Consider the following 14761-nt stretch of genomic DNA (forward strand, 5'->3'; position numbering starts at 1 on the left):
AGAATTTTCCAGTTTTTGCAGCAGTTTATTCAATAATTGTTTCTTTTCTTACAATATACTCCTCAAATCACTGTGATGTGCATTGTGATGGCAGCTTTGTATTATTCCTGATTTGGAGACAACTTTTTCATGATCTACATTCTCATTTGTATTGTAGGTTGGGTGCCAGAATCATTTCTCGCGCCCATCCATTATAGGACGTTCGGTGACATAATCTCTAAAACTGAATGTATTGTAGATAGTGTAAACTGTGCAGATAATATTGAGAAGATTTTTGAGTATTTGACATAACTGTGCAAGCATTACTCACATGTGAAGTCGGTCTTAAAATGCCTAGAACAATGACAAAGTTTGTATTACATAAGAGATAAGCAAACAATATTAATACTTCATTACACTAGAATCAAACTTGATCAGTGGGTGCTTCCATGAAGTGAAGGCAAAATGTAGCTGAAAAATGACTAATTTCAGGGGCAGCAATTATTTTTAACAGAATATTAATTTCAGCACCGGTGTTTGTTGGACATGCTTCTATGTGTAGATTTTTAATCATCTCACCCCACCCTTCCACCCACTCACTCACCAGCACCATCTACCTTGCACGTAATCAACATTTGTGATTTCACTGAGACACATTAAATGTTACATTCATTTAAACTGTTGGCTTTTTGCCAGAATGATATTCTTGGTTTTATCTGACAGAATTATTAATTTAGTCACACATGCAGTCGTAAGCATTACTCATATCAGCAGTAGCCAAATGTAGACAAGATGAAACATTTGTCAAGCTTTCATTGATGGCAGATTGCTGTTGTGTTTTTAGTTGGATCAAGACCATTGGAAGCTGTCAGTTTTTCCACTGGAATGGGAGAGATACTGTACGAAGGTGGTCGTGACATACAGAACTAGGGAGGATTTTCTTTTACTGGATAACTCTGTATTCATGCCCCTCAGCCCCACAGTCCTGTTAAATAGTCTGTGGAAGTTTTTACCATGTGTACCCCTCAGCATTTGAGGGCCTTTGCATGAAAAGCAGCAAAGTCAGTAATCACACAGTCTCAGAAAATTGAAAAATAAGTTTTACTTATATGGTTCTTCCACTAAAAATCTAAATTTTGAGTATCACATAAATTCTGTCCAGAGATTAAATTACTCCCAAACCCAAATAAGGTAACAGTGTATATACATAGTATTAAAATCAGCATAGACATTGTCATTTCAATGCAAAGTATGCACTATTAGTTGTGTACAGTACGTCACTTTCTTAGGCATCATCTAACACTTCCTTGATGAACACAGTGTTCTCATTGCTATATTCTGCAACTATTGACACCTATGCATGGTCATATATTCACTTCTAGATGCACATCACTTTGGTGTAAGATCCAAGTAAGTCCAAAACTTACCTGTGTCTTGTCCCAAACCACAAGTCTTTATTCTGACATCTTTTGGGGATACATCCAGAACAGTGAAATTTCATCTTCTGATATTTTGGCTTTTAACAGTACAGTCATATTCAAGGTGAATAGGTAACTGAATTAAAACCACTTGATACAGTTATATATTCCACAACATATAACACAAGACTTCACCAACTTTGCATTTGGTTAAAAACTCATGACAAATAAAGTAGTTTTTGATTACATTATATTTCAGTTGGTCTAGTTGAGAAAGTACACACAGTATGACAAGTTTAGAAAACTGTAAGCATGACTTCTTTACCAAGCTCCTACTTGACTTTAGGCAGTGTGCAACAATTACCAAGAAAAACTAAATTTCATATGTAGCAACTCCACCGCCATACCAAGCTAAACACTCATAAAAGGAAAGGATGAACTATGTGATATGATAGGTATTAACAACTATAACAGTGCAGTAGAGCCAGTTCAAAAAAACAAAACTGAAATATTGCATCATGTGTTTGTCGCAAAATTTTCACTAGGTATACTTTCCCAATAAAGGTAAAAAAGTTTGACATAGCAGTAATTGTATATACTTGTTGTACATAATATTGATACTGAAATTATGACTCAAAATTGTTACCATCAAGAAAGGAATCGACAGACCACATGCAGCAAAGAAGTGTAGTTTCTCGTTTATGTGCTGTCTGTTGGCTTTTGTCCCTGGATCTGTGGCCAGCAAGATCCTGAGACAAAAGGCCAACAAGCAGGACACTAACAAGTGCCCGCAAAAACATCAAAAATGTTCTTTCTTAAATTTGTGTTATCTAGCATATGGATGTAACTTAATGAATGCATCCCTGTATACATTGTTTCTTAAACAATACCAGAGAAGGAAAGTTGCTACTCACCATATGTAGTTTCAGCTCTCTGAGACTGCAGACGTGTGTGCAAGTTGCGTTTGCTTGAGTGAGTGTGTGTGCGTGTGTGTATGTGTGTCTACTGCTGACAAAGGCCTTAATGGCTGAAAGCTATGAGTGTGTTAATCTTTTTATTGTGCCTATTAGGACTCAGCATCTCTGCTATATGGTGAGAAGCAACTTTCCTTCTCTGGTATTGTTACATTCCATCCTGGATTTTCCATTGTTTGTTTCTTAAAAACATAGTCAATATACTTACTGGCCACATCCTTTTGTGATTTGAATTCTGATGATTCTTTACACCACATTTTTAGGTCAGCAACTTTGTCAGGAGGACCAGAAATATACGGTAGATCCGGACTTGACTATCTTTTCTCCGGAAGTGAAAATGCTGGAGATGACTTTACTTATGATGAAGTTGATCAGCCACCGCAGTCACAAAGTGACTGGCAGTTGTTTGACAGAGTGCGTAGTCAAGATATACGCCTACTGAGAGCATTAAATGTTGGAACAATAGTGGATTTCATGGTTGAAAAGAAAAAAGTAAAATTTGGAGTAAAGTGAGTGTTTTCATCTTATATTTCTAAAGTTATATGTTATACCAATCAACTGTTTATATGTCGGGTGATATCTACTATTTCTCTTGCACACAATTCCTCAGGAGGTAGACTGAGTTTTCCTCTGATACAAGAGAATGAAATGTGAGGTGGACATTTTAGAGTTGTAGAAGGAAAAGTCAGAAATGCCCTATAGGGGAAAAAAAACCTCAGAAACAGTGAGTAAACAGAAAGCAGTGGATGATTAATTAGAGATTTATGTACCACTTCATTCACACTTAAAACATTTAAAAACAAGCAATGACTTTGAATGCTGCTATAACAGGCTATCTGCAGTTGAATTTGGTTTTGCATGTGGAATTTTTTTATAGATTATTCTCTACTGTAGACTGATAATAAAAATCACTTTAGCAAATCTATGATACTTCCAATAGTCTTTTGTTAGTGCCAATTATCATTCATTTATTTTGTGACCTGATGTTTGAGTTTGTGGAATACTAGTAGTTAACAAAATTCTTCGAGAAAAGCCAGGAATTTGTGAAACAAGAATTGTAAGCTATTTAAATTATTTGGTATGGATAGTTATTCTATTATGTCCTGTATCTAATTTCACTTTATCAGTGTATGAAAAACATTTTCACTTATCCCTAATGGTGTATTTCAGGTTTCAGTTTGTGAGGCAATTATTTTATACAATGTAGCTTTCACAGCTCGTATATGGAATATTGCTGATATTTGATTAACAGGCGTAATTCTCTGCCTAACATTTCATCTTCCAGTGCTGCAGGTTTCCTCAGAGGCTTTGACTCTGAAAGCTGTTGCAAACTGAAGACAAGCTGAACAAGCTAAACTGTTTACATGTATGCATGTGATGGTTGGTTCATGACATCATTCGATTGCTGCTTAATACCACGGAGTTGTGCTCACTAACACTAGGGCCCACAACTTGTCTAATTTCAATCCTCCTCCTTTTCTGTTGAAATTGTTTTTGTGCCATTGATTCTTTGTGACCTCTCTGTACATTCTAGCACAGTCATTAGATCTTGCTACAACCACAATGTTGGAGAAATGAATTTGGTTGTTTCCTGGTCCTAGTGCATGATCTGCTATTGTTGATTTGTGTCTTTCCCAGGCAACAGTTGTTCTTGTGTCCCTTGAGGTGGGTGTTAATGCTTCTCTTTGTAGTTTCTATGTATACTTGGCCACAAGTGTATATAATTTTATATTCTACTTAAAGAGTCGGGCATTGGTCTTTTGCAGTGTCCAACTGGTTGTGCACCTTCCTTGTTGGTTTAAACACTGTATAAATTCTGTGTTTTCTGAGTACTTTACCGATTGCAAACTCTGATAGTCTTTACAAGTAGAAGAAAAACTTTCCCTTTAATTGCTCCTTTTTGATTAGGAACTCTAGACTTTTTAGGACGTAGCACCCTATTTATCTCTTTGTCAGAGTAACCATTTCTTCTGAAAGCCGTTCTTAAATAATAATTGAGCTCATCCTCCAAGTACTCTGGTCACAGATTCTTTTAGTCCCGTCAATGAATGTTCTGATCATTCCTCTTTCATGCTTGTGATGGTGATTGGAATTTTTGTAATGTACGTGTGTGATTGGGCTTTCTGTAGACTTTATGCCCTGAAGTTCCATCAGAGATGAATAAGTCAGAAAAAATTCCAAGAATGTTTGCAAATTATGCATAGCTGTGTAAACCATTTATTGATGCTCGTGCAATGAGGCTGCTGTTGAAATACAGCATTGTGTGCAATTGAGACAGTGAATGAGTGCTGCTAATGATCATATCATGGAATTGATCTAACGTGTTACTCGTTACAATGAATATTGTCTAAAATATTGACTTCTTGGCCACAATTTATGTAGTCTACCCAGGGTCTTTAATATTCAGCTGGGTGTTTTCCCTTTGCAATGGTGAGATAGTATTATCATCCTTATTTGTAAATTGGGCAAAAACTTGATTTCCGTTGACAGCTACCAAGTGATTAGCCTCATTGACCTGCTCTGAAAATTCCTTTGAAGTTATGGTAGCCCAAAGATTGTGTTGGGTCAAATTGTGGAACCTTTTGGCCACTCAACAACGTGGTTCCCGCAAGCCACCATACAGTGCGTGGAGGAGGGTACCCTGTATTACTACTAGTCATTTCCTTTCCTGTTCCACTTGCAAATAGAGCAAGGGAAAAACGACTGTCTATATGTCTTCCTATGAGCCCTAATTTCTCATATCGTATCTTCATGGTCCTTATGCACAGTATATGTTGGCAGCAGTAGAATCATTTGGCAGTCAGCTTCAGATGATGGTTCTCCAAATTTTCTCAATAGTGTTTCTTGAAAAGACCATTGCCTTCCCTCCAGGGATTCCCATTTGAGTGCCTGAAGCATCACTGTAACACTTACGTGTTGTTCAAACCTTTCAGTAACAAATCTAGCAGGCTGCCTTTGAATTGCTTCGATGTCTGCCTTTAATTCGACCTGATACAGAACCCAAACACTAATGCAGTACTCAAGAATAGGTTGCACCAGTACCCTATATGCTGTCTCCTTTACAGGTGAACCACTGTTTCCTAAAATACTCCCAGTAAACCAAAGTTGACCATTCACCTTGCCTGCCACAGTTATCACATGCTCATTCCATTTCATATCGCTTTGCAACATTACACCCAGATATTTAAACAACTTGACTGTGTAAAGCAGGAAACTAGTAATACTGTATCTGAACATTACAGGTTTGTTCTTCCTACTCATCTGTATTAACTTACATTTTTCCACATTCAGGGCTAGCTACCATTCATCACACCAACTGGAAATTTTGTCTAAGTCGTCTTGTATCTACCTACAATCACTCAACTTCGACACCTTATGTACACCACATCGTCATCAGCAAACAACTGCAGATTGTTTCCCACCCTGTCCACCAAATCGTTGATGTATATAGAGAACAGCAGTAGTCCTATCACACTTCCCTGGAGCACTCTGGATGATACCCTTGTCTCTGACGAACACTCACCATTGAGGACAATATACTGGGATCTGTTACACAAGGAGTCTTCAAGCCACTCACATATCTGTGAACTTGTTCCATATGCTCGTACCTTCATTAACAGCCTGAAATTGGGCACTGTGTCAAATGCTTTTCAGAAATATAGAAGTATGGAATCTGCCTGCTCTTCATTCATAGTTCGAATTATATCATGTGAGAAAAGGGCAAGCTGAGTTTCACATGAGCAATGCTTTCTAAAACTATGCTGAGGACATAATTTTCTCAGTCTTGAGAAAGTTTATTATCTTCGAAATGAGAATATGTTCAAGGACCTGCAGCAAATGGAAGTTAGGGATATTGGTCTGTAATTTTGCAGGTCTGTTCTTTTATTTTTCTTATATACTGGAGCCACCAGCATTTTTTCCAGTCACTAGGGACTTTGTGCTGGGTGAGAGATTCACGCTAAATGCAAGCTAGGTAAGGGGCCAATGCCGTAGAGTAGTCTTTGTAAAATTGAACTGGGAATCTGTACCTGATGATTTATTTGCTTTCAAATCTTTTAGTTGTTTCTCTACGCCAGGGATGCTTATTACTGTGTCATCCATACATAAGTCTGTCCGATGATCAAATGACGGTATGTTTATATGATTCTCCTATGTGGACGATTTCTTGAACGTGAAATTTAAAAACTTCGCCTTTCGTTATCTTCAATTACTGCACCAGATTGATCAACTTGTGACTGAATGTAAGCCTTAGACTCACTTAGCAATTTTACATAAAACAAAAATATTCTCGGGTTCTCTGCCATATCTTTTGCTAAAGTGTGACGGTGGTGGCAGTTCTATACTTCATGCATAGATCTTTTCACCGATGCATGAATCTCTACTAACCTTTGCTTGTCATCATTTGTGCACTCCTCTTGAACTGAGAGTACAACAGCCTCTGCTTCATCAGCATCTTCCAAATTTGGTTATTAAACCATGCTGAGCCTTTTCTGTCCTTTATCCACTTACTAGACATGTAACTCTAAGTGATGTCAATTCACTGCCTAAGTGATAACATCTCCTTATCTGTCCAATCTAGCAGAAACTCTCTCCTAGCATTCTTGGCTAATTTCTAACTTTCGTAATCTCATAGTTGCTATAATGACATCATGATCGCTAATCCCTGTTTCTATACTGACATTGTCGATATGGTCCAGCCTATATATGTCACTTCAAGATCTAAGATATTTCTATTGAATGCAGGCTGCAGTGACTTATGGATAGTATAATCATGGGATACTATGTTTTTTCATTTTGTAAAGTGCACAATTTTACGTATTGGAACATTTAAAGCAAGTTGGCAGTCTTGGCACCACTTTCAAATCTTATCAAGGTCTGACTGAATATTTATGCAGCTTCTTTCAGGCAGTACTTCACTATAGGTAACTGCAACATCTGCAAAAAGTCTGAGGTTACTATTGATATTGTCTGCGAGGTCATGAATATACAATATGAACAGCAAGGGTCCTGACACACTTCCCTGGGGCATCCCCGAAGTTACCTCTACATCTAATGATGATTCTCCATCCAAGATAACATGCTGTGTCCTCCCTGACAAAAAGGTCTCAGTCTAATTACAAATTGCATTAGGTTACCCATATGATTGTACTTTTGACAAAAAAAAATGGAGGTGTGGTACTGAGCCACTTTTCGGAAATCAAGAAATATTGCATCTATCTGCCTACCTCGATTCAAAGTCTTCAGTAAGTCATGTGACAAAAGTGCAAGTTGGGTTTCACATGATTGAGGTTTTTGGAATCCACACTAGTCGGCATGGAGGAGATCATCTGTTGTAAAAACCGTGGTATGTTTGTGCTCAGAATATGTTCTGAGAACAAATCGATGTCAGGGGTACTGGACGGTAGTTTTGTAGACCACTTCTTGTAGGTGGGTGTGACCTGTGCTTTTTTTCCAAGAATTGGGCATGGTTTTTTTGATTGAGGGATGTATGATAGTTACAGTTAGAAGAGGGGCTAACTCAGCCACAAATCCAGTATAGAATCTGATATGGATTCCATTGGGCCCTGGAGCTTTGTTCAGTTTTAACTATTTCAGCTGTTTCTTAACACCAATGACACTAATACTTGTTTCACTCACTTTTTCAGTGGTACTAGGATTAAATTGGGGCAATGTTCCTAGGTTTTCATTAGTGAAGGAACATTTGAAAATGGAGTTAAGCATTTCAGGTTTTTCTTTGCTACCCTAAATTTCAGTTCCTCTCTCATTTGCTAGTGACTGGACCATAAATTTTGATGCCACTAACAGCCTTTACATACAGCCAAAGTTTCTTTCAATATTACACTGATACTTCTGGGTTTCCTACAGCTATTGCTAACTGGATTGCATAGTGTGTCGACTAATCTAAAAATCACACACAGTCAGCTACCAGAGTAGTGGCCTCTGATGTGTAGTGCACACTTGACCCATCTAAGGGGACCCTACAATTCTCAAACCTATGGCACAGGTCCAGGAAGTCACAGCCTACCTTGTCACGGAACCTTTGGAGTGTCTGGTTCAGTCCTCCCACTCGACTAGGAACTAAAGGACCATGATCAGTTGTGGGGACAATGCTGCAAATTGTGAGCTTTGTTGAAACTCCTTGCACAAGGCTGATATTCTCAACCTTCTGTGCCAGTTGCTAGAGTGACCCAAGTACGACATCGGACCCCAGATAAAAGGCATTTGTTCCAACGTGCGCCACAATCTGCAGTTGACTGTACCCTGATCCCTCAAAGGCTGCCAGAATACCTCCTCAACATGTTGAATGAGGCTCCTGCGCATACACACTGAGTGCATCTGCTGTCCTTCCCTCTCCCTTGCTGCCATTTCCCTAAGGGGTACCATCATTTGCTGTACGTTTGAACTGCCATCAATTAATAGACCCTATCCTTCTGCATTTGCCTCCTGACACCAGACAAAACAGGTTTCCCCAAAACAGATGAAGTGAGTCCCACTGGCTCAGTTTCAGTGAAAGACAGAACCTCAAAGTTGTTGGCTTAGGGCTTGGTACAACACTCTGAGTCCTCCCTGGTCCCTATCCACCTTGTAGAGGACACACAGCTCTACCACTGAAACGCCACTCACAGTCAAATGGACAAGTAACAACAGGTGTCATACTTTCTGCCGAGGAGACAGGAGCGGACAGTACTTGAGTTACCTGTGGTACTGTTACCACAGGTACGTGGCTCTCATGAACTCACAGCAGCTACCAAATGTTTGACAGTAGTCAGGGGATTTCCAACTGCTTACAAATGTTAACCAACTCATTCCGAGTTCAAGAATGACACACACAGTGGGGCTGCATTTTAACTGGTGTGATGTACTGCAGGATAGTGAACAGATAACTTTAAATTATGCTCTCTGATTAGATTTTAATCGGTTGAGCTAAAAGGTTGCTAATTTCGTATAAGAACTGAAGCAAATACACAAAACAAGATTTCTATTAAGGTAATAGAAAAACTTGTGGTGAAAATTATTAGTTTCCTAAAACATTTTGAGGTTAATTATAGTTCTTAGCAAACTCGAAAACAGTGTTAATTTATGATAAATGTAGATAATATATAGGGCTACTCCTCTTTAAGGGAAAACTAGATGTAACACCATATGGTAGTTAGCATATCTACTATAGTAACTAAATCACAAATACCGATTTACTACAAATTAGATTTCAGGCAGGACAATGGTAGCTTCCGAAAATTCTCAAAACTGCACATTATTTGCACTGATATAAAAGCCAATTCAGAGGTGATCTGTTCTTTGACAGCTACTGTGAACCACAAATGCTGATTTACTATGGAATAAGTTATGTATCCGAAACACTCATACCGGCAACTTGCGAAAATATAATTTTGTGTGTGTCCAAAAATTCTCAAAATGACCTATTTCTCGTGTATTGAGACAATGAAATTAGATTACGATTGTTCTGAATGAGGATGGGCCTACTGTTCTTAAAAAATTTAAAAGAGCACAAATAAGTTTAAGCCCACTATTGACGATAACAGTAAGAGTTCATTGTGGCACTCGTGAATGTTTGAAATTTCACAGTACAAACAGAAGTGATGCAAACAGTAAAATATGTGGATCTAGAATTTCAAATTGGTACATGAATCTTGTACAGCTAGTCTCACACAGAGGAAAATTCTCTTATATATAAATAAACACATGAATTGAACAGATTTTTCACTTAGCCATTTCCGTGCCAACTTGTACACTGGAATGCCGAAGAAGAATACTGCAGCATGAGTTTATCCCAGTCAAAATTGCTATAAGCTGCAGCACCAACAAAGCACATCTTGTGACTGTTGCAGCTTCAGTGTCTCCCTTCAGTATGAACTGGTGGGGATCCGTGCCAAAATTCCTCCAATTAAACAATGTCGACCATTCGGCTTCTGTACTACCAACCTGATGTGCTCGTTTTATTTCATATAGCTTTGCAGTGTTATGCCTCAATATTTAATCGGTGTGACTGTGTAAAGCAGCACACTATTCATTTTGTATTTGAACATTATAGGATTCACCTTAGTTCACAAAATTAGCACAATGAGTACTATACGCACCTTAAATGGTTTTTTAATATTAGCACTCAAAAATTGTTGAAAGTTTCCTAAGAATTTGTGAGTAGTGCTCGTCTATTTGTGTGGGAGCTCGCCTGGCCTGGGTGCATGTTTGGCATGGATCAATGGCCGTGTGAATCACTTCTGGTTGCTTTTGACCTTGTCACTTGATTGGTCCCTATCATCTGCAATCCCTCATCTGGGATACCTCCTAATTTTTGCTACATGCACCACCTGTCTATAAGACTGTCACAAATGCAGGTATTCTTCTTCTTGGTCGAGCAGCCACACTTGCACTTCCTCTCGTGTGCATAGCATTGAGGACTATCATTTTACATGCAAGTTCTGAACAGCCGTACATGACTAGTGCCTGAGAGGACAAACGTGTTTTTCACATGACCGTGCAAGATCCAACAACCACTTCATGTACCTCGAGTGAGGAAATCTTCTTGTTTTTGCGGCAAGACAGGTAGGTATTCATGCTGGCAATGTAAAGATGTCTGGAGCACCGCAGGGGGACATCGTGACAACTATTGCTCAAGAAGATTACACAATACTGCATGGTTCCTATGCTATTCTGACCTACCTTGATGCAGAGAATGTTTGATTGTTGCCCTTGTCAGCACCTTCTTCGTATCTTTCATCAATTGAAAACATCTGGTTGTGGGCTGCTGAGAGACTGGTATGCAACCTCTCATTAGCCAGGTCGGTTAAACTATGGCATAGTGTTGAAACACGATGAAATGACACATCTGTATATGTCATCTAAGCTCATTTTGACTCCGCGTCCAGCTGAGATAGAGCTGATGTTGCTGCCAGAAGTGGCAGTACAGTATATGAAATTTTGCTTCCTGCAAACCCCAAATCACCTACAAATATGAATTTATGTACTTCTTACTGCACTGTACTGGTGCATACCAGAAAGTAAAACTTCATTATTTTCTATCCTTCCGGGCGTTGCAATTCTACTAGCCACCAGTGTAAATTGAACATGCCGTGCCAAAGTAGTTGCATAATTTATGCTGTACAACTATATTATTAATTTGTTATACAGGGTGATTCAAAAAGAATACCACAACTTTAGGAATTTAAAACTCTGCAACGACAAAAGGCAGAGCTAAGCACTATCTGTCGGCGAATTAAGGGAGCTATAAAGTTTCATTTAGTTGTACATTTGTTCGCTTGAGGCGCTGTTGACTAGGCGTCAGCGTCAGTTGATGCTAAGATGGCGACCGCTCAACAGAAAGCTTTTTGTGTTATTGAGTACGGCAGAAGTGAATCGACGACAGTTGTTCAGCGTGCATTTCGAGCGAAGTATGGTGTTAAACCTCCTGATAGGTGGCGTATTAAACGTTGGTATAAACAGTTTGCAGAGAATGGGTGTTTGTGCAAAGGGAAAAGTTCTGGACGGCCGAGAACGAGTGATGAAAATGTAGCACACATCCAGCAAGCATTTGTTCGCAGCCCAGGAAAATTGACTCGCAGAGCTAGCAGAGAGCTGCAAATTCCACAATCAACTGTATGGAGAGTCCTACGAAAAAGGTTAGTTATGAAACATTATCATCTGAAATTGGTTCAAGCACTGTCTGCAGCTGATAAGATTAAAAGAATCGATTTCTGTGATTTTATCCTTGCTCAAATGGAAACAGATGAATCTTTCATTTCAAAGATTGTGTTTAGTGATGAAGCAACTTTCCACACTAACGGGAAAGTCAACCGTCACACTGTCTGTATATGGGGCACTGAGAATCCGCGGGAAACAACTCAGTTTGAACGTGACTCGCCTAAGGTGAACGTTTTCTGTGCCATTTCAGCCAATAAAGTTTTTGGTCCCCTTTTCTTCGAAGGTGCTACTGTAACTGGACTACAGTATCTGGAGATGTTAGAGAATTGGCTGTTCCCTCAGCTCGAACAAGAAGCACAACAATTTATATTTCAGCAGGATGGAGCGCCACCACATTGGCACTTATCTGTCCGTAACTACCTGAACGTCAACTACCCGAGGCGATGGATCGGCCGCCAGGCAGCCCGTGACAGAGCACTTCATCACTGGCCTCCAAGAAGCCCTGATCTTACCCCCTGCGATTTTTTCTTATGGGGGTATGTTTAAGGATATGGTGTTTCGGCCACCTCTCCCAGCCACCATTGATGATTTGAAACGAGAAATAACAGCAGCTATCCAAACTGTTACGCCTGATATGCTACAGAGAGTGTGGAACGAGTTGGAGTATCGGGTTGATATTGCTCGAGTGTCTGGAGGGGGCCATATTGAACATCTCTGAACTTGTTTTTGAGTGAAAAAAAACGTTTTTAAATACTCTTTGTAATGATGTATAACAGAAGGTTATATTATGTTTCTTTCATTAAATACACATTTTTAAAGTTGTGGTATTCTTTTTGAATCACCCTGTATAATGATTACATACATAATGTTCTAAACTTTGTACTTGCATGTTGTACATATATTCTCTAGCATTAGATGTGTGTTGTGGTGTTGTTGTTGTGTATGTTGCAGTGTCTACTTGAAAATGGTATAATGCCAATATTAGCGAATAGAGGCAAAACAAATAATTCAGTTGTTTTGGTGGATATGTTGCATGTAAACAATACTATATGACTGTGGCACTTAACATAAAGGGGTAAAATCATTTGAGCTCCACTTTGTGTAAGGCATTCCCCATGGCTTTCTCCTGTGTTTTGAAGAGCATCAGGAATGCAGTGCATCTGACATCACTATAACAGTGCAACATATTTTACCAGAGAAGTTAGTTTCCTTCATTTGCCATTATTTTGTTTATGAAATTTATTCACAATTTCGGAATCTTCTTGACATTGGGTATGAAGGTATTACCTATTGATGACAAATGAAAATTTGTGCCAGGCCGGGACTCAAACCTGGATTTCTTGTTTGTCGTGAACTGTCACCTTAATCACTTCAGCTGTCCAAGCATGCTTCCAAGACTGACCCAAACTTCCGTATGTCCTACTGTCTACATCTATGACATACGGAAGTTTGGATTGGCCCAGGTTGTGTGCTCATATAGCTGAAATGGTTAAGGCAGCCATTCATGACAAACAGTAAGTCTGTGTTGGAGTGTGGTCACAAATATTCATGTTTCATCAATAGGTAGTATCTTCATACCTATGCAGCTAATGTCAGAAAGATTGCACAATTGTGAATAAATTTCATAACTTTAGTACAGTTGCTAGATCATCACCAATGTCTGTCGCTTCAGATGTCAAAAATTGTTGAGGGATGATAACTATTTGAGAAGTCATTTAAAATCTTTGAGTAGTGGTTCAGAAGGATATTCCGTGGAAATCCAGACCAGAATTGGTATTGGTTTGCCATGTGGTTGAGTATAATACTTCTTCTTCATCACCTAAACTGAGACATACTCAAAATACATAATTTTCTCCTCATTTTTACCATTGTTTATTACATAATGATTGGTGGAAACATCAGTGTCAATGATTGAGTTGAGCCTGAAAGAACGATCGGATAGCCCAAGGGAGAAGGTTACTGGTCATGATAATCTGGAAATCCAGATTTGAGTCCTGGTCTGCCACAAATTTTCAGTTGTTGCTACATATTCAGCAATTCTATGTTGAAAAGTTACATTTTTAATGCATGTAGCACAGATCCACGAATAAGTGATCCCTACGATAGCTATGATTATTTAACAGACGGAAGATCTTGTAATGTCATGACTATCTGTGCCCTTCTGATGTTATGTATTTCATCTAAAATGATGATAGCAGCATCCATTGAAATCAATTTGCCTTAAAGTTCACATTTGTTGTTCCTTATTACAACTTTCAGGTGCTGTATTTTCTAGAAAGTGCCCAACAAGTTCTTAATTTGTAGTATAGTGGAAGTAGCAACTACCGTAGTGGCACCATTTGCTCAACATATGTAATAGGTGGCAAGCTTTAGCCCTTTGCTGGGCACTTTGTTTTTTTCTGATTTATTATGGAATTTATTTTACTATGACTAGCTTGTCAAGAAGACTGCTATACATATGAGAATTTGCTTCTGGAAGAACAGAAAAGGCACTTAGAGTTGAAATCCATTGGACTGAAAGGATACATCTGATTTCATGTAGGACACACTGAGTGCATGGGAATGTGAGCATGTGTGTGTGTGTGTGTGGGTGGGGGGAGGGGGGATATGGGGGGCAGAAGTGATGTTATAGTTTTTGTACAGTGCAGATGAAGGATGTTACAGGAACTTCGGGAATATTATATTTGAAACAGTTTGTGTGAAACTTAAAGCCAAGTGACAATGAAATTTCTC

The 14761-nt window shown here is 38.9% G+C and overlaps 1 protein-coding gene across 1 annotated transcript in view; it reads left to right on the forward strand.

The window, feature by feature from the left end:
- LOC126183230 (myotubularin-related protein 14) overlaps positions 1-14761 on the forward strand; it is a 175422-nt gene that overhangs the window by 66747 nt on the left and 93914 nt on the right. The window contains exon 4 of the mRNA XM_049925014.1: positions 2635-2880. Within this exon, the coding sequence (XP_049780971.1) occupies positions 2635-2880 (246 nt within the window). The remainder of the gene's footprint in view (positions 1-2634; positions 2881-14761) is intronic.

The sequence above is a fragment of the Schistocerca cancellata genome, chromosome 4 (assembly GCF_023864275.1).
Source record: "Schistocerca cancellata isolate TAMUIC-IGC-003103 chromosome 4, iqSchCanc2.1, whole genome shotgun sequence".
NCBI classification, from domain to species: Eukaryota; Metazoa; Arthropoda; class Insecta; order Orthoptera; family Acrididae; genus Schistocerca; species Schistocerca cancellata.